Here is a 21793-nt window from a genome sequence, read left to right as displayed (position 1 = left end):
GAGTGGCGATTGTCTCTCAGGATGGCGTCACTGAATTTTTATCTGCTTTTTTGAATAGGTATATTTTTCGCTTACTTTTGGAGAGTTTTGGGATTACAATATTCAATCTCGCTACGACAACCCTGTGTTCGCTATTCCCTGTATCGGTTTTGATGCTCGTTATTAACGCAGGATTAGTTGTTGCTAAGAGGTCAAGTGTGTTTTCACAACCGTTTACTATTCGCGTGGGCTCATCAACTAACTACTCGAAATAACTTTCAGAGAATGCGTTTAGCACAATTTCGGGTGATATTTTATGCGTACCTCCGGAATTAAACATGTATTTCGTCAACATATCGAGGGTAAATAAAGTCACCTACAACTAATATCGTATGAGTCGGGTACTCGAGTAGATATATCCACTTTGTTGTGTCCAGAAAGTTATACATGAAATATCCATGATCACTCATTTATGTAAATATTCTATGCTACACAAACAGTCACGTAGCACCCCTTCATATTCCTACACAAACTACTTAAGACAGAAGCCGTGAATTATTGTTTCTGTTGAAAGTAAATGTCCAATCAGTTTCTTTTCTAAAAATCGGGAAATTATTGACCAACTCTAGGCTATTGTTTTGAACAACGAGACTGTTATTCACTGCTGACTCCTTATTGCGACATGAATTATGTCAAAACTCGGCAATGACTTGAGCAGTAGTGTGCGAAACTTTCGCAACTGATACAGAATGACGCACGGCACATAAGATGAGACTGCGAGGAATGTTCTTAAAATTATGGGCTTGCGTAGAGTGATATCGACAAATGTATTTCAAAATCTTTATAACACACGAACGTAATGCGGATGATAGCAACTTAGCAACGTTGTTTCGTTGAAATCAGAGAGAAATAAAATTCATGGGAGAGAAATCCGTAATATCCAGTGCATCACACAATCCATTCAGGTCTGATGAGACCGCAAGGAACGACCTTATGCGGAAGTCACACACACGAGGGCAGGGTGAAAGTTACTAGTCTGTTACAAATATGGCATTAAATATGAATAAAATATTCGTGATGTTGGAACATGTTACGCAGTAAAGTGAGTCAAGCGTCAACCTGAGCTGCCGATCAGAGGCAGGGATCCGTGTGACATCGTTCTGGTTGTCTTGTCCGAAAATTACTTTGAGCAGATGGTTAGAGAACCAGCTCGTGAGAGCAACGTCATAGACCTCCTGCCAACAAACAGATTTAAACTTATCGAATTAGTTAACGTAGAGGAAGACAAGTATGTTCCGAGTAGGGTCTTAAGGGATGGGGAAGACCCACGATGGTTTAATAGCCGTGTTACTGCTACGTAAACAAAGAGAAGTTGATTCAAGAGAAGTAAAAATCTAGGTGAGAAACAAAAACTGAACGAAGCGAAAATCAGCGTAAGGAGAGCAATGTGAGAAACGTTCAGTGACTTTGAAAGTAAAACTTTGTCAACATAGACGAGCAAAAACCGTAAGAGGTTTTGAATGTTTGTTAAATCAATAAGTTGCTCAAAATCATCTATTCATTCACTCAGTGACCATACTGGCACCGAAAAGGAAATTAACAGGGAGTAGGCCGAAATACTGAATTCGGCCTTCCGAAATTGTTTCACCGTGGAAGATCGTAACACAGTCCATCCTATCAATCGTCGTACGAAAGTCGAAATGACTGCGGTGAAATATCGAGAGTTACTAGCCAGAGCAACCTTAAGTGGAATGACCACATAAAACAAATAGTGGGAAAAGCAGGTGCCAGACTCAGATTCATATAAATAATCTTAAGGAACTGAAATTTATCCACGAAGGAAGTTGCTTATATGGCGCTCGTCCGACCGATTCTTGAGTATTGTTCATCTGTCTGGGATCCCTACCAGATAGGACTGACTACTACGTAGTTATTGTTCTATTCCTGTAAGGTAATAAGTAAGAAGGATCCCGTTTGAATCCTAAAAGAAACCTGGACATCCTTTGCACCGCTGCGATTACTGTTTCATTTATGGCCTCCAGTGGCCGAACCGCTTCACTAACACAGCAACAAATACTCGTAAAAACAAGTTAGGTTCTTTTCAGGTCAGTCTCAACATAGCTGAGAAAGTAGTTTTTGTATTTGATGTTGGTCAGTGTTCACCAAAGATTGCCCACATCTTGCACAAAGGTTTCTCGTAGTTAATTTTTCAGAAAAATGCTGCTGCTGGTACCTGTTCTTGTACAACAAGACTTATGGTGCACCGTCCGCCATATCCCATTAGGTGTATGAAACAACGGTACCAGCAGCAGCATTTTTCTGAAAAATTAACTACGAGAAACCTTTGTGCAAGATGTGGGCAATCTTTGGTGAACACTGACCAACATCAAATACAAAAACTACTTTCTCAGCTATGTTGAGACTGACCTGAAAAGAACCTAACTTGATTTTACGAGTATTTGTTGCTGTGTTAGTGAAGCGGTTCGGCCACTGGAGGCCATAAATGAAACAATAATCGCAGTGGTGCAAAGGATGTCCAGGTTTCTTTTAGGATTCATACGGGATCCTTCTTACTGATTACCTTACAGGAATAGAACAATAACTACGTAAGTCTTCTGGGGCAACTAGACGAAAAATACGTGATAAGAGGCCTGGATAATAAAAGTGAAAAAAAGGTTTTTCCATCAGGATAATGCACCTGTGCGCAAATGTTCTTTGGCGACTAAAAACTGAAGAATACCAACTATGAATCGGCTTAACACCTACTCTATTCACCGATTCGACACACTCTTGCTCCATTTAAACTTACGTCTAAAGAAATTTGTGGCTGATAAACGCCTGGGGTTCAAGAAAGTGGTTATGGCAGTTTTGTATGGTTATTTTATAAATTTTCCACAACGAAAATTCAAAGAGGAAATGTGCTGAATAACGCGTTATTTCATTCCCAGACCGAGCACTTTTCATCTAACCTATTACGTTTATTATGGTTTGCTGTGAAACTTTTTACATAAAAAGGAGGGGAAGGTGCCAAATATTAAGACAAATACTGCAGGCTTGCCTCAAGTTCCGCTCCGTTACTCCACGTTTGTTTGACGAAGCATGTAAAACTGTTCTTTCGCGAAAAGAATAAAATGCACTCCATTAAATGATATATCCGTAGGTCGTATAACAGAAATCTCTCAGCCTTGTCCAGTGACCAGTGCTAGAAATTCTTGTCTCGAGATCGCACAAGCCCAATCCTGGAATAAAAGAAGAGATCGCTTATTAACGGCTCGGGCGCGAGGAGGAGTTGCAGTTCGAAGAGGGGACCCCCGGCTGATATGACGCGCGCTGCAGCCGCGTGACTGGGTCGACGAGAGTTGTAGCGGCCTGTGACGTCAGAGGTGGTCCAGAGATCAATATGAGCGCCAAGCGGCGCGCGCCGGAGTTCGGCAACCCATTCACGGCGGAGCTCCACAACTCCATTGACGCGTCGCAGACCGCGCGTCGCGCCGCACGACTTCGCCGCTACTTTGGGCCACAAGGAGCGCGTGCAGCGCAGCTCCCGACCTCACGAATAAGTGCTCCACTTTTGTTTGGTTCTCTGGCCCCATGACATGTTTACAGGTATACTCTCATCACGCATAGACACGAGGACATAAACAGCACCTTACAGCAAATTTGAAAAATGGCGTGCGTTCATTACCTGATTCACAAGTTACGGCAAGAAAAAGGAATAAAAGTGAGATAGTGTTAATACTTTCATCCTTCTTTACCTCCTCTTCATTACTGCAGATGACGTGTCACTAGGCACATTTGTACTGTGCATGCAGTACACGTGAGGTGCCTAGTTAGTTTCTACTGCTCTGTGTGGAATACACAAGTTCTTGTACACTTCACTAACCTGCTGTCTTCATGATGATGATGTCCCCAGCGCAGAAAACAGCAGGCAGGTCGTGGATTCTTTTTCTTGAGGCTGAAATTAACTTCGCAAGGAACTGCTGCTACGAATAAACTATAAAAATGGTTCAAATGGCTCTGAGCACTATGGGACTTAACATCTGTGGTCATCAGTCCCCTAGAACTTAGAACTACTTAAACCTAACTAACCTAAGGACATCACACACATCCATGCCCGAGGCAGGATTCGAACCTGCGACCGTAGCAATCACGCGGTTCCGGACTGAGCGCCTAGAACCGCACGGCCACCGCGGCCGGCCGAATAAACTATAACTCATTTGGGATGCCACTCGCGTTTTTATTGATATAGACACGAGAAACTATTCTTGATCACAACGTATTGAACATATCTTTCCACAGTCATTATATCTGCCTAAAATAACATGAAATACATCCTGCCACGGACAACATGTCTGGAACCGTCAGAACTGGAGAATAAAATTACATGAATCAAATACTACTATTACAGACAACATGTCTGTACCTAGCGACGGTCGGAACTGTAGTAAATAAAATTGCATGAAGCAAATACTGCTATAACAGACAATATGTCTGTCTACTGGAACGGTCAGAACTCGAGAGCCGGACTGCCCGAGACACTTCGCGCGCCAAGCCAGCAAGGCGTGACCCGAACGCCACCGAAGTGCATCGGCAGTAATATCGTCAGTCTTTTGTTTTAGTAATACTTTGATTTTAATAATTTTGAAATGGCTGATTGATATCTGGCTGTTGAGAGATGTTTATTTAAAAAAATGAAGTAATTTGGATGACAGGTTTAATTAATAATAGTAACTAAATTTTAACGTTTTGGCGCCCTACCGCCGAACAAAGCAGCCAATCACAGAGCTGCAGCATCATGCAGACGGTCTTTCTCACGGGAATGGTACCGAATCTAACATCTGTCACCGGAACCTCATCCCACATTGCGTCGTCTCTATGCTTCTTGCATCTTCACTGCCCTGGGAATAGCTTCCTGGAGCCTAATATGATGGCTGAATAAGCCAGAAATATTACAAAGTACCGTACCAGGAAAAATCGGAAATTATAATCTTTTGTTATTTTCTGACTTTATTCTCCTGTTGTCACTCAGAGATCGCCGACTTACATTAGTGACGTCACACTCCAGTTGTGTTGCCAAAATCATCGCAGTTCTTCGACATATAGCAGTATTTGCGTCTCGTCGTGAGCTTCACAGTTACTCAGAAGAATACTGCATCAATTCTTGAACACTTAACCATCAGATTGAAATGCTCATTCAGAATAAATGATTTCAGATTAGGTACATTGCATAATGGCATAACTCCATGTAGCCATTCTGACTCAAGTTTTCTGTCGTTTTCGTCAATCACTTGAGTGCTATTTACTTCCAATGTTAACTTTTGCTCCATCGCTAATGAGCACAAAATCGACCAAACATTAAGCAAAACCATTTCTATCACAGCATGTGTGTGTGTGTGTGTGTGTGTGTGTGTGTGAGAGAGAGAGAGAGAGAGAGAGAGAGAGAGAGAGAGAGAGAGAGAGAGTAGGAGGTGGATGGGGGGGGGGTTTAGTCACCACTTTAGTAAGACCTTTCTGTTAGTTAAAATAAAAATACTTCAGTTAAATTGAAATTCTGTGCGATATTGTGTACAATTTTTAAAAACTGAATTACGCTATTACCATTATGTTAGACACGAATATCTTAACGGATCGTGTATTTCAATGAAATATAATTTTCTAATTTTTCAAAGTAAAATTATTGAGTATTCATTCGATTTCCTAACGAAAGAAGAAAATTTTAATCGACATTAACACCAAAGACGAAGTATTTTCTCAGGTGGAGAGGAATGGGACAAGGAAGCAGCAGCGACATATTGACGAATCATGCCGTTATACCCCTGTGTTGTTCAACAGACCCAAATCTGAAGGGTTGTACAAGGATCTGAAGCCTGTTCCTTCCGCATACGAGAACACCTCCCTTACAGTTGCGTCACCTTGCTCGGTTTAGTGTCAGTTCTTGTATGGGTCCTATCTTAAAAGCACGGGTTTTCGAGTTTTCACAGTCTGAAACGTGACGAGTAGTCTCCGTGAATGAACACCTAACAATGCCTAGTAATTTGATGGCTTGCCCTCACAACTCAGTGCGCCATTGTAAAACTAATATGAGGCTGTTAACTGCCCCGAGAGCGGGCGATATGCTCTAGTGAACGGGCAAGACTACCAACTTAACACATCGTCGACACAAGGTCAGCAGACATAGAAAAGTCTTCAAGTGGAGAAGAATGCTACAGGTAAATGCACATAGCCTGTTGGAAAGTCTCGTTGCACAAATCAGTACGGCGTATGGCTGGATAAGTACTCGAAACCGAGTAAAAGTCCAACGTCTTTAAATATGTCACTACTTCGCTCAGACACCGTAGGTCTTGCATGACATAACAAGTTGCAAATCTCTGATTTCGAAAAATACAACGACCTATGCCGCGAACTTGATGGAGATGAGCTGCTCTCCAAATCATTTACCTGCTGTCGACAGTTATGACGTCAGCGTCCTCCAACCTGCACTAAACACGACTGGTGTACCTGCTGGGCCACAGTGCCTTGTCCACCCACAGTCGCACATGTTACTCTCAGAGGCCACTTCACGGTGTCAGGAACACCTTTCTTTGTTCACACGTTCACAGATAGAACAGGTTGTTCAGTGCTTTATATATATAACACTCTCAGCTTCGAAAAAGGCTCTTGAGAACCGAGCTATCAGCGCAAAGCACTTTCATTATACACTGAAGCGCCAAAGAAACTGGTATAGACATACGTATTCAAATACAGAGATATGTGAACGGGCAGAGTACGGAGCTGCTGTCAGCAACGCCTATATAAGACAACAAGTTTCTGGCGCAGTTGTTAGATCGGTTACTGCTGCTACAATGGCAGGTTATCAAGATACAAGTGAGTTTGAACGTGGTGTTATATCTCCGAGGTAGAGATGAAGTTGGGATTTTCTCGTGCGACCATTTGACAAGTGTGCCGTGAATATCAGGAATCCGATAAAACATCAAATCTCTGACATCGCTCCGGCCGGGAAAAGATCCTGAAAGAACGGGACCAACGGCGACTGAAGAGAATCGTTCAACGTGACAAAAGTGCAACCCTTCCGCATCTTGCTGCAGATTTCAATTCTGGGCCATCAACAAGTGTCTGCGTGCGAACCATTCAACTAAACATCATCTATATGGGCTTTCGGAGCCGAAAGCCCTCTCACGTACCCTTGATAACTGCACGACACAAAGCTTTACGCCTCGCCTGGGCCCACCAACACCCGCATTGGACTGTTGATGACTGTAAACATGTTGCCTGTCCGGACGAGTCGCGTTTCAAATTGGATCGAGCGAATGGCCGTGTATGGGTATGGAGACAACCTCGTGAATCCATGGATCCTGCATGTCAGCAGGGGAGTGTTCAAGCTGGTGGACGCTCTGTAATGGTGTGGGGCGTGTACAGTTGGAGTGATATGGGACCCCTGAGACGTCTAGATACGACTCTGACAGGTGACACGTACGTAAGCATCCTACCTGATCCCTTGCATCCATTCATGTCCACTGTGCATTTCGGCGGACGTGGGCAATTCCAGCAGGACAATGCGACACCCCACACGTCCAGTTCCTACGGAGTGGCTCCAGGAACACTCTTCTGAGTTTAAACACTTCCGATGGCCACCAAACTCCCCAGACAAGATCATATTGATCATATCTGGGATGCCTTGCAACGTGATGTTCAGAAGATATCTCCACCCCCTCGTACTCTTACGGATTTATGTACAGCCCTGCAGGATTCATGGTGTTAGTTCCCTCCGGCACTACTTCAGACATTAGTCGAGTCCATGCCACGTCGTGTTACGGCATTTCTGCGTGCTCGCGAGGACCCTACACGATATTAGGTAGGTGTACCAGTTTCTTTGGCCCTTCAGCGTAATAATGAGGTCGCACCAGCACTGTAATGTATACAAGTAGGAGAGGAAGGCTGCAACTATTACTAATAAGTAGATAGAGAGTCTTTTCATTGGTTCACACACCCATATCTTATGGAGGTGGGGACGGGGGGGGGGGGGGGGGGGTGAATCAAAATAAGAACAAACATTGGGAGAAAACAATAATACAAATTATAGTCATTTCAGCATGTCAGGCGTCCCTCAGAAGGTTCGAATGGGGAGGTAAGGATGAATATTAATAAACATTTGTGACAACATTCATGAGACATCAGTGGAAACATACATCGGAATGAGGCACGTTAAGAGAGTAGTATCTGTAGCACAATACTACTTTCTTACACAGAGCCGGAAGTCGTACGTTTAAATTCGTTGTGTAAATCTATTTACCGTTATACCATCCTAAAAGGACAAGCTTCTGTTTAACATAAAATCAGCATAATTTTCAACATAACATGCTTTGTAAAATGTAAACTTTCACGGTCGAAAATGTCACAATTAATAAAATGTCTCGGACTATCATGCTTTTGAAAATTTGCTTTGTTATTACAACAATTTGTCATAACTATAGCTCACTGATTTGTCCTTCGACAGGAATGTCGTAGAGATCAGTGTTGATGAATTGGTGAGCTGTTTATGTGAATCAGGTTTTTATAAGGTTGGTTTCGAGAGAAACCTCTACAACAATTTTTCAGATTCAGTGCGCCAAATAACTCCAAAATATGAGTATAATAAATTCATTTTTGGGTATATCTGTAGTTTTAAGGAGGACAAAATTGTCCATTCCCGGAAAATTCACGGACGCTCCTACGACCTGTTTAGACTTGCTTGCTGCGGGGGCACCAGTGAGGGCAGGAATATCCTCCCAAGGGCTCTTTCTGATATACGAGTGAGCTGCAGGGCATTAGCGACTCCTGAGGACGTTAATGCCAAGCGGCGGCTACTATACGATCTCGGGAGCTGCGAGCAAAAGGAATAAGTCTCATGCCAACGGCTATGCAGTGTGTAGTACGAAGTTAGTTCACTGCTCTTCTCTCCCGAAAGACAATGGCGTGTTGTAAGCAAGGGCGGCACCTGCTCTGCTGTGTATTCCACGTTAGCGATCCAGGGAAGACTACTATCAGGTTGTAAAACGGGCATCGATAGTTGTCTACTCCTCCCACAAACTTTAGTTTTGGTTCCTGAAGAAGTTACTTTATTTACTTATGGCAAAGGAGTCGCGTATAAAATTTTAATTACTGCCACGAATATGTTCCCCCCTCTCTTTGGTGACAATTTTTAACGTAATGGGCGGTTATAATTAAAGTGCAGCGACTCACAGAGGTACAGTGTGGGCTGTAATTGCCGTACGGCAGCGAAACTTGGTGGATATTCTAATGCGTTAATGCGGAACCGATTTACGCTCCAAAATTTAGTTCCAATTTTGGCAAACGGGTGCAAATCTGGCGTTGTGAGTGCAAGAAAGACGTACAGAATTTTTTTCATATGTTATGGGTTAGGAAAGGAACGTGGGCAGAAAAGGTGAAACAAATGAGAAAGGCACAATGTTGATTCTATTAGTAACCACCGCTTACACTATTTGTTCAATATGAGACCGGAGACGCAGACGAGTTGCTGCATTCATAAAACACATGATCGACAGTTGCTCGCAGCAGTTACGGTGGAAACTGAGCAACGTGTTCCTGTGTACTGGCCTTCAGAGCAGGTAGAGAGTGAACGTGTCTCGGGTAGACGCGTTCTTTTAGATATCCCCAGAGCCAACACTCACATGTATTCAGATCAGGTGATCGTACAGGCTATACACTTGGAAAATCTCTGGAGATAACACGTTTGTGGAAGATTAGCATTAAGCAGATCTTCCATTGGGCGAGCGATATGAAGTGTTGCCCCTACCTTTCAATAAAACAGTGTTTTCCACACAGTTGCCCTCTTCCAAAGCAAGAACCAAATGCTCTGCAAGCAAGTCTTGATAATGAACAGACGTCACGGTACACCTGACAGAACCTCTGGATATATTCTCTTCAAAAAAGAAAGGCCCGACAATAAATGTGCTTGTGAATCCACGCCACAGTCACGTATGGAGAATGTAATGATTCTTCTTGCATATCACGCGATTTAACAGTTCGCTGCACCCTGTTGCGCAAAATGTGCCTCGTCGCTCCATATATTGCCCACCCACACCTCATCAACTTCGATCCGTGTCAGAAACCGAAGAGCAAATTCCGAACGTTGCTGTAAATGCTGAACCGTCTGGATCTCGTACGTATACCAGTGTAAAACAGTCCGAAAAAGTTTCTGAAATGTTGACCATGGGATGGGCAACTCTAGAACTCTAGTGACACTGCACAAGCACTAGCACTACCCGGGAGTGTGTGTGTGTGTGTGTGTGTGGGGCGGGGCGGGGGGGGGGGGGGGGGGCGTGCTACATGGTCAGTTACAGCAACAGTAGTCTCGTCAATAACTTCCACCGCGATCGGATAGCTTCCTCTTCCAGGAGCCACACCAAGCTCACCAGTGTTTTCGAATTTCATTATCGTCTTTTTTAAACCATCTAATGACATCGGGCCTCCCCTAGGACCTTTCGGTCGGCGATACTCTGTCAACGCAACACTGTAATTGCTGCCGTTCACGTAAAACAGTTTCACCAACAGGGCACGGACTCTCTTCCCGGTAGCCATACTCTTCACTCACGGCGTGTCATGACAGCGTGGATAGCATACCATCATACAGTGAACGGTGCCAGATTTGTCCCTGAAGATCAGAACTGGAAGTAATTTGTTTTCCACCGGAAATCGGTTCCGCATTAACGTATTAGCAATCTACCAAGTTTGGCTGCCATACGTCACTTACAGCCCAGACTGGACCTCCGTGGATAGCTGCACTTTAATTATAACTCACTGGACAAAATAACAGTGACCCTGGTAGTTTTGCTGTACAACTGCTACCAGGTGGCCGTGTCACTCTTCATCGCTGATGCAAATAATAGAAGTCTAGTGGGCGTGTATATGACAGTCGATTATATGAAACCAGCACAGTAACATGGATCGACGTGGAGATGTGGCAGAACTGAGGAACGGACCAGTGGTGGTTGGAATCGCCCATGACTGCAGGGTGGAGGAAATTGCACGATTTGCTAGTGTATAAGCGCCGACTGTACAATGTGTCTGCAAGGAATGGCGTTCCACTCGTCGCCATGGAAAACGGAGTAAGAACAGGGAGAGGTACAGTCTGGGATCGGAGAAGAGTTGGCAGTCGGTTTCAAGCCCGACAGCCATTGCTGTTGTCAGGTCCATCTCAACCCGTTCCCGAGCGAACAGTACGAAGGTAACTGCACAGAGTAGATATTTTGAGTTGCGCACCTCTCAAAAGGCCATTGCTCACAGCTACACGTCTTCAATAGACCAAACCACACGAAAACTGTAGCAACTCAATGGAGGTGTGTAATGAGGTCCGACGAGAAGCGAATTTGCTTCATTTCAAATGATGCCAGACGTCGAGAGCACTGACACCGTAGGTGGTTCTCTGATGTACAGCTCTGTCATCTGAAACATTTATTTTGATTTGATATGAAAGTTCGTATTTTAGAGCGCATATTAGCGATCCTTATGTGCACTGCCAATGTACGTGTGTTGGCTGTTTTCTTCTTTTCGCCTTTTACTTTCTTTATTTTGACCGTCTTATCCAATCATTCTTCCTGCATCTCTGTCAGATCTAAATCTGTGAGATCTCGACATTTCACAACATCATGTTGTAATTTAACATTCGACAGGTTGGTCTGCCTAAATTCTTTGTTCTTAACGATTTTCGTGCTCGATGACGTGTACCAGTTTCGTCTAACAGGGCGCCATTGGGTGGTCTTTTTACACCTTTTAGAGTACGTACTGTAACGTCTAATCGTTTCGAAACGAAAAAAGTGGAATATTTTTCTCGTGATTGTCTTCTAACAAAAACAAACTGATGTTGACACAGTGTTGCCTTTATTGCAATTGGAAGTCTATCAGGAGGCCTTCCTCTTTGAGCTCTGTTGGTTTGTTGGTTCATAACTCTCCCTGGCAGTCCACTCAAACCACTAGTAGTGCTAGAAGTTAGATCACTTGGTTCCCTGGGATTGTCGCGAGCAGTTATGGAAACACGTGTCACCTCTGGTATACCTGAGTAAGCCTTATCCAATTGAGGTGTGGAAAGGACCGCATATGTTTCCCGCTAAGCACTGCTTCCCAGGACAGCTATATATCGATAAGTAGTCAGCTTTGAGGCTGAGATGTTTTCATAGAGGTTTTTACTATCTTTATGAACACGCCAGTTATGCCAGAATTCTCGCTCCTTGTAATAAATAACTTTCCACCGCCGTGCGAGTTGTCACCGCTAAAACATAACTAGGGCTTACAGTTACAGTCCCCGACTCGAGAATCCCGACATCAGTAAACTTATTCAGTGAGGTGCACGCCATTTAGCAAGATCCAGGCGGCACATGCAGCGTGTCCATTAGACCGATGTTGATTATGGAAGACGATTTCACTACCAGTACTTGATCTTCAAGACGCAGTGTTGTGATGGTGTACAGATTCTATAGACGAGACGTCCCGAACAACTCATCAACAGAGGGTGTATGACATTTTACATAGCCATCGGCCTAAGATGGTGAGGTCGTTAAGCTCGGTGGACTTCCTGGTCCTATTCGAGGGAATGGATTTCCAAAATCATATATAACAACAGAAGCACAATAAACTACTGCACAAACACTCATCGTTGCCATCCATGCGTCACTGATACATCTTTTGGGACGCTACTCTGGGTAACCTGTATTCGCCTGCCTCCCACTTCCTGTAACAAAGAACGTGATGCAGTGCTGTAATCAAAGCTTATCATGGCAATGTCGGTGAACAGGAGGGGCTGTACCAGAATCATAACAAAGACAAAAGCCTAAATTAGACTCAACTGAAATTTATTCTTCATTTCAAATTTGAAAAAAAGCAGGAAAATAAATATTAAGCACTGAAATCGAGAGGAAAGAGTGCGTTAGTATTCAATATCGGGTTTCACATATGATCATGCATCAATTAAAAGTAAAAAAATTACAAAATAATATCAACGTTATGTGTGTGTTTTATTTTTCGAAATGCTGCAAGTAGTGATATATTGAGGGCTATTTATCTTCATCCAGGAACATGACGCAGTGGTTCTCAGGGAGAGGTTACGTACCTTCTTCAAATTTTTTAAACACATCTTGCACGAAATGTAACACATATATAAAGTGAGCTAAATACTGAAGTAAAGCTATAATTTTATGGTAATATTCTCTCTCAATATGTGACTGTCATCAAATATGGAGCACACCCTAATTGATCTATCGCAGATGGCTGCACAGCATGAATTTACTGCTGATAATGTATCAGAAAGCTGACTAAAGATTGTGTTCCGACTGCGCCGCCGTCAGCTCCTGATGACAAGTGAAACGTTGTTGCAGGCAACACTCAGCACCTGGAGAACGCGTTCGATGGGACGACGTCGTCCTTTGGGAACTTAGCGACGGCATTTTATACTGGCCTGTGGGCGTATGATGGCTGGAACAATCTCAACTACGCTACAGAAGAAATCAAAAATCCATCAAGGTAAATACTCTATCATTATTATAACCCACAAAACGGAACGCATACGGTTTTCGAGCTCTTTCCTCCAATAATCACCACAATTATTTGCTTTCCTTCTCTGAGAGATAACAGTACTGATGATTGCATTTAGTATTAGAAGATACTCAAAACTAGTTTCTCACGAATAGTTTCTGCGCCGGATAGTCCTTTTCTCTCAATTCGGAAACTCTTTACGTGTATCACAGGATGAATAGGCATGTTTTGTGTTTATTATACACCACTGCGCGCCATTGCGGATACTGCAACCTATGTTAAATATTAAAGCTAAATCTTTATTATTGAAAAATCAGTTATAAGGCTAAAAGTCTCAAACACTTAGTGTTAGCAAGTTATGACCTTAAAAAGGCGTCACCTGAAATTTAACTGGAATGTGTAAAAAAGTCATGTTTGTTGCAAAAAATTTTAATTAGATCGCAAATGGTTGTAAACTTGAACTTTCCCATCAGCTCACCTCGTTTGTCAAAGAATCGGCCAACTTGTTCCTTGGTGAAACCTGCTGCTTGTAATAAACTCGTAAATTCAGCTGTACTTAATCTTAACACTTCATGTATTTTTATAAGATAATAATAAGAGTCTTTACCTGCTTTCAGTTTTGTCTTATTGAAGTGATGTTTTACTTTCAGCTCCTCTACATATTTGCACGCTAGATTTATAAACTCATCTTCACTAAAAAACCTAAGCTGGCTATCCAAATTCTTAACACATTCGTGCAATACTGTTTCCTCATCATCACTGAACTTTCTCGAAAAAAAACCTTGTTTTTTCCCTTATAGGTTTCATGACCGCTCTTTGTTTTCCCATAAAGCTGTGCACCTATCATCCAATTTACTTCTTGGAACTGAATATTTCTCATTCGCGTCTTTGATGGCTATTTCAAGAAATATAACTTTTCTATGCCTTTCTTCTTGTTATTTTAATCCCATTTATGTCCTGACGTCTCCTCTTTGTCAGTTAAAGAAAACAAATAAAAACTTTAGTTTTTGTGCTATCTGCATTGTCCGTTACAACCAGAAACTGCTTTGTCCAATACAAACCGAAATTGCGGCTGTGGTAGTTTAACATTCACATTGTTATTACATGAGCTAGACATTGTTACAGCCTAAAATAACGAGAATAATATCAGTTTTATCCAAAGATATAATGAAAATATACACTCCTGGAAATTGAAATAAGAACACCGTGAATTCATTGTCCCAGGAAGGGGAAACTTTATTGACACATTCCTGGGGTCAGATACATCACATGATCACACTGACAGAACCACAGGCACATAGACACAGGCAACAGAGCATGCACAATGTCGGCACTAGTACAGTGTATATCCACCTTTCGCAGCAATGCAGGCTGCTATTCTCCCATGGAGACGATCGTAGAGATGCTGGATGTAGTCCTGTGGAACGGCTTGCCATGCCATTTCCACCTGGCGCCTCAGTTGGACCAGCGTTCGTGCTGGACGTGCAGACCGCGTGAGACGACGCTTCATCCAGTCCCAAACATGCTCAATGGGGGACAGATCCGGAGATCTTCCTGGCCAGGGTAGTTGACTTACAACTTCTAGAGCACGTTGGGTGGCACGGGATACATGCGGACGTGCATTGTCCTGTTGGAACAGCAAGTTCCCTTGCCGGTCTAGGAATGGTAGAACGATGGGTTCGATGACGGTTTGGATGTACCGTGCACTATTCAGTGTCCCCTCGACGATCACCAGTGGTGTACGGCCAGTGTAGGAGATCGCTCCCCACACCATGATGCCGGGTGTTGGCCCTGTGTGCCTCGGTCGTATGCAGTCCTGATTGTGGCGCTCACCTGCACGGCGCCAAACACGCATACGACCATCATTGGCACCAAGGCAGAAGCGACTCTCATCGCTGAAGACGACACGTCTCCATTCGTCCCTCCATTCACGCCTGTCGCGACACCACTGGAGGCGGGCTGCACGATGTTGGGGCGTGAGCGGAAGACGGCCTAACGGTGTGCGGGACCGTAGCCCAGCTTCATGGAGACGGTTGCGAATGGTCCTCGCCGATACCCCGGGAGCAACAGTGTCCCTAATTTGCTGGGAAGTGGCGGTGCGGTCCCCTACGGCACTGCGTAGGATCCTACGGTCTTGGCGTGCATCCGTGCGTCGCTGCGGTCCGGTCCCAGGTCGACTGGCACGTGCACCTTCCGCCGACCACTGGCGACAACATCGATGTACTGTGGAGACCTCACGCCCCACGTGTTGAGCAATTCGGCGGTACGTCCACCCGGCCTCCCGCATGCCCACTATACGCCCTCGCTCAAAGTCCGTCAACTGCACATACGGTTCACGTCCACGCTGTCGCGGCATGCTACCAGTGTTAAAGACTGCGATGGAGCTCCGTATGCCACGGCAAACTGGCTGACACTGACGGCGGCGGTGCACAAAAGCTGCGCAGCTAGCGCCATTCGACGGCCAACACCGCGGTTCCTGGTGTGTCCGCTGTGCCGTGCGTGTGATCATTGCTTGTACAGCCCTCTCGCAGTGTCCGGAGCAAGTATGGTGGGTCTGACACACCGGTGTCAATGTGTTCTTTTTTCCATTTCCAGGAGTGTATTACTTACTTGCAAACTAAACACAACACTACAAAGTTAAGTTCGTGTACCGAAAAACTCAATAGGAGCGGATAATGTGTTTGTTTAGAAATAACTTCGCTGCTACCAGTCAAGATTTTCTTTTATTTATTCAATATACATGACGCCTTTCGGGAAATGATTCCCATTTTCAAGGGTATTTTTCTCTGTGTACTACGCCATTTGTTCGTAATGTTTTTTTATGTGAGGTTCTACAGAATCTCGCAGACACACATTAAATACATTACGAAAAAATGGTATAGTACACAAATAAAAACGCACTGGAAAATGGGAATCATTTCCCGAAAAGCGTCGTGTAAAATATAAATAAAAGATAATCGTGATTGGTAGCAGAAATTTTTTTTATTAACAAAGCCATTGTTTTCACAGTCGCAGGCTTTCACAACCCATTTCGAGTGGATCAGATCAGGAGCAGATAACCTGTTGCCACCCGGAAACGGACTATTTTATTTATTCAATATTACGTGAATAATCTGCACTGCATGGCGCAACAGGTGTTGTCCCTAGCGCTAGAGTTAATACACAGCTCTTGTTCGATACAACTCGATATTCGATGCTATCCGACCATCCTCAAAACACACCATATACAGAGGCGGACAAAAGTATTCGGACACTGGCAGTAATCAGAGAAGTATACCTCAAATGTGTTTTTAACTCAAAACATATATTTTATTCTTTACAAATGTGTAATACATATGTCAGTATGAACATATGCAGAACAAAAAGTAACAAAACACGCCTTACATTAAAAAAAAGAAAATTGAAATATGCAATGGGCAAAAGTATTCAGACACTCAGCAGTCAGTATGTGGTAATGCGTCTCTTTCTCTGTATTACAGCCCTAAGTCTTTGTGGCATGAAGAAAACGACCTTTTTCGTTATATCCGAACCGATATTCACCCATTCTTATTCTATCAATGCACGCAAAAATATGTCAAACTGCTCACATGTCGTTTGCGTAGTCCCGTTTTGAGTTCATTCCAGATGTTTTTCGATGGTATTGAGGTCCGGAGACCGCGGTGGGGTAATGAGGCGATGAGGTGTGTTGTATAGGATCGACTGTTTGACAGTTTCCGCCGTATGCTTGGGATCATTGTCTTGTTGGAAATAAAAGTCACCTCCAAGATCCAACTCCACAGCACTTTTCGTAAGATTTTGTTTGAGTGTATCGAGATTGATAAATTTGTCCATGGTGCCTTCAATAAAGACAAGCTCGCCAACACCTCTGGAATACATGCATCCCCACGCCATCACACTGCTGTCTCCATGTTTGATGGTTGCTTGCATGTTTTTGGACTCCCATTCTGTGTTAGCTTAACGCCACCCTAATCTGCTGCCATCGACGTGGCTCAAAGTAAATTTGCATTCATCAACACACAGAATCTTGTCCCAAAGAGTCACATCCTTGCTGACAGGTTCTTCTGCAAAAACCATCCTTTTCTTTGCGTTACACTTACTGACGAACTGTTTGCGCCTAGTCACTCTGGCGTTGTACCCAGCACTGTTCAGCCATCCTCGCACTGTTCTAACACCAGGGGCCGTTGTCCGCGGGTCGTTTTTCACCATTCGAACTATCTACCTCTTGTCTCTGTTCGTGAGTTTCTGAGGACGCCCCTGTCGTGGATGACTGACGAGAGTTCTTTTCTTCTTTCCATTCCTGGACTATACTAAATATAGTTTTTCGGCTTCGGTTGATGACTTTGCCTATTTCTGCATTTATGTAGGCCAAGAATCAATAGATACTATATTTGTTCGATGAAAACAATAGAGACTGAGGCTGCTTTTTGTAACCCTCGATAGGATATACGGGAGAGTACAAATGTCGGAAGTGCGTGTAAATTGGTATTAATCGTCAATGATAAATATTCTCTTACCGAAACATAATTTAACAAATATCAGAGCAACACACCACAAAGGTTTCGATAATTTAATTTTGTGAATGAGGATTAGTAGTATAGTAGTAGTGGTACATTTACCTGTTTTCTGCGTTTCTATCGATGTGTTTGCAGCATGTGAATAACAGAAATTCAATAATAACGGTGGATATTACTTCTAGTAGAGTAGAAGTCAAAATTTTAAGTCACCTAACAAAAGAAAATTGAAAGTCCTTTCCAGCTTAAATTGAGAGATTCTATTGCAAAATTATGCTTCTGTCATCTTCTTGACCAAAGTAAACAAAATTAAATTACTAACCTAATTTACATCTTTGGTGACAGTATCAGGAAAGAGGCACATTATCCACCATTTGATGCTTACTGACGATATACATGATGACATGTAACCAAAGAAGAAAGTAGACAACGTCTGGAGAAATGGGAGAACTATCTGAGAGGATGGAGTGAGTGTAAATAGAACAAAAACAAATTTGGCGAAGCTGCAGAGAAACGAAGATGTTACAAATAGGGCATAGTAGAAATGGCCGCAATAAGTAAGTTTAGATAGTTCGGTTTACTCGTTCATCAAAGTGGGGGACATAATCAGCGCATTTTCCAGTTATGTAGAAGTAAAAACTATTAGGCGAACTGCACATGATTGTGTTCAAATTAGCAATGATATACCGCAGGCAATAAGGACATTGACTGAATGCTGCAGTGAATGTTGATTAAATCCAGCCATTTTTACTAGATGGGTTTATCTTTGACAGACATATTTCGAAGACCATTCATTTTCTAAATTCTGTTCACGTGTTTAATTTTCTTAACTGGCAACCATATTGTAAGTGTGAAGTGCATTGCAGTTACGCGGCAGTGAAGACATGAAATGGTACTGCTAACGAAGTTATAAGTTGGAAAGGAAAGCTAAGCTGCATGTTGTGTACACAACAATATAAAACTTTTCTTCACGCAGAGGCAAAAACCGTCTTGATAGACTAGATTAGATTAGATTAGTACTTGTTCCATAGATCATGAATATGACACTTCGTAATGATGTGGAACGTGTCAGGTTAATAAAAGGTGTCTATTCAAGATATTATATTACACAAAGATTACATGACACTTAATATTTTTAATTTTTTTGTGGGGTTTGGGGAAATTACCCACTTACTATATCCAAAAATTCATCTAATGAGTAGAAAGAGTTGCCATTAAGAAATTCTTTTAATTTCCTTTTAATTGCTATATGGCTATATGTCAGACTTTTGATGCTATTAGGTGAGTGACCAAACACTTTTGTGGCAGCATAATTTACCCCCTTCTGAGCCAAAGTTAGATTTAACCTTGAGTAGTGAAGATCATCCTTTCTTCTAGTGTTGTAGCCATGTACACTGCTATTACTTTTGAATTCGTTAGGATTGTTAATAACAAATTTCATAAGTGAATATATATATTGTGAGGCTACAGTGAAGATCTCTAGCTCTTTAGATAAGTGTCTGCAGGATGATCTTGGATGAGCTCCAGCAATTATTCTGATTACACGCTTTTGTGCAATAAACACTCTTTTACTCAGTGATGAGTTACCCCAGAATATGATGCCATACGAAAGCAGAGAATGAAAATAGGCGTGGTAAGCTAATTTACTGAGAAGTATATCGCCAAAATTTGCAATGACCCTAAGAGCATAAGTAGCAGAACTCAAACGTTTCAGCAGATCTTCAGTGTGTTTTTTCCAGTTCAACCCCTCATCAATGCATACGCCTAGAAATTTTGAATATTCTACCTCAGCTACCGATTTATGATCGAAGTCTATATTTATTAATGGTGTCGTTCCATTTACTGTGTGGAACTGTATGTACTGTATTTTGTCAAAGTTTAATGAGAACCCATTTGCAGAGATCCACTTAATGATTTTCTGAAAAACATCGTTTACAATTTCACCAGTTAATTCTTGTCTGTTGGGTGTGATAGCTATACTTGTATCATCGGCAAAAAGTATGATCTTTGCATCATCGTGACTATAGAATGGCAAGTCATTAATATACCAGGTGATCAAAAAGTCAGTATAAATTTGAAATCTTAATAAACCACGGAATAATGTAAGTAGAGGTAAAAATTGACGCACATGCTTGGAATGACATGGGGTATTATTAGAACTAAGAAAAACAAAGTTCACAAAATGTCCGACAGATGGCACTGGACAGCAAAACGTCAGTGGCTGCGCATGACAATCGTGTATAAAAGGAGCTGTAATGAGAGAGAGAATCAGCCTCCCCATCACCCAATGTGGCTTTCGACCTTCCTTCTCTGCTGATGACCAATTCCTTCTCCTCACTCATCTCCTCTCCCTCCAGCTTAACTCCCGTCGCTCCGCCATTTTTGTCTCCCTTGACCTCGAAAAGGCGTACGACCGTGTCTGGCATCCCGGTCTCCTGTTTAAACTCCAAACCTACGCCCTTCCTATCAACTACATCCGTCTAATGGCCTCCTTCCTTTCCCACCGCCCCTCCTATGTTACCATCCATCTTCCCAATTCCCACACCTTCTACCCCTCTGCGGGTGTGCCCCAGGGCTCTGTCCTCTCCCCTCTCCTCTACCTCCAGTACACGGCCGATATGCCCCAACCCCCCCCCCCCCCTTCCAGTACACCTTTTGCAATATGCTGATGACACCGCATTCCTCGCCCTCGCTCCTACCCTCCAACGGTCCCAACGCCTTCTCCAGAATCACCTTGACCTTTTTGCTGCATGGTCTAACCAGTGGCTCCTGAAAATCAATCCTTCCAAGACCCAGGTAATCATCGTAGGTCGTACCACTCGCTCCTTCCGGCTCCTGGATTTCTCCCTTACTGTCTGCTCCCATCCTGTCCGCCTCAACCCCACCCTCACCTACCTTGGCCTCACCATTGACCATCACCTCACCTGGATCCCTCATTTCCGCTCCATCCAATCCAAAGCCCACAACCACCTCCGACTCCTCAAACTCATCTCTGGCTGGACATGGGGGTTGCACCCCTCTACCATCCTCCACATCTACAAATCCTTAATCTGTCTCATTCTCTGTTATGCCAGTCTTGCCTGGATATCTGCCCCCCCCCCCCAAATTCTATAAGTCCCTCCAGATCCTTGAGCGTCATGCACTCCGCCTCGCCTTCTGTATATGCCTCCCGTCCCCCACGCGGATCCTCTATGATCTCATTTCTTTCCCCCGTCTGCTCCTCTTCCTCGAACATATCCGCATCCTCTACACCTCCCGCCGCCTTGAACCCCCTCACCCCCTGGTTGCTCCTCTCCTCTCCCATCCCCGCCCCCTGCCACGTCTTCACTGTTGTATCCCCCCTACCCTCCATCTCTACACCCAACATCTCCTTTCCCAAGTTGGCTTCCATCAACTCCCCCTCCCGGATGGTGCCCTCTCTCCCTCCATTTATCCCTCCTATCAACTCTGATCCTCACCCCCCTCCTTTCCTCCATCCTTTCCCTGGGCCCCCTCTTCCTCCCCCCTTCCATCCTGTGTTTTCTCCCTGCCTACCCTCTCCCTATCTCCTTTCACCCCCCCCCCCCCCCGAGTCCTTTTGTACTCCACTCCTCTGCCTTCCCCACTCACAGGCACGTCTGCTCAGCACCCCCACCCCTCTTCTGGATCCTCCTCTTCCATTGGCTTCTTTCCCCCCTCCCACTTCACTTTTCCTCTCCTTCCCCCCTTTTTTTCCTGTCATCTGACCAGTTTCCCCCACCTGCTCTCGGGTGTGGTATGTCATATTTGTGCCAACTTTT

General features: G+C 43.6%; 1 protein-coding gene across 2 annotated transcripts in view; it reads left to right on the top strand.

Annotated features, from left to right (window-relative positions):
* LOC124555744 (b(0,+)-type amino acid transporter 1) overlaps positions 1–21793 on the top strand; it is a 593057-nt gene that overhangs the window by 445974 nt on the left and 125290 nt on the right. For both annotated transcript variants that reach the window (XM_047129768.1, XM_047129767.1), the window contains exon 6: positions 13347–13491. In XM_047129768.1, coding sequence (XP_046985724.1) covers positions 13347–13491 — 145 coding nt within the window. The remainder of the gene's footprint in view (positions 1–13346; positions 13492–21793) is intronic.

The sequence above is a fragment of the Schistocerca americana genome, chromosome X (assembly GCF_021461395.2).
Source record: "Schistocerca americana isolate TAMUIC-IGC-003095 chromosome X, iqSchAmer2.1, whole genome shotgun sequence".
Lineage (NCBI taxonomy): Eukaryota > Metazoa > Arthropoda > Insecta > Orthoptera > Acrididae > Schistocerca > Schistocerca americana.
The sequence above is the reverse complement of the archived record's forward strand: the minus strand, read 5'-3'. Positions and strand labels throughout refer to the sequence as shown.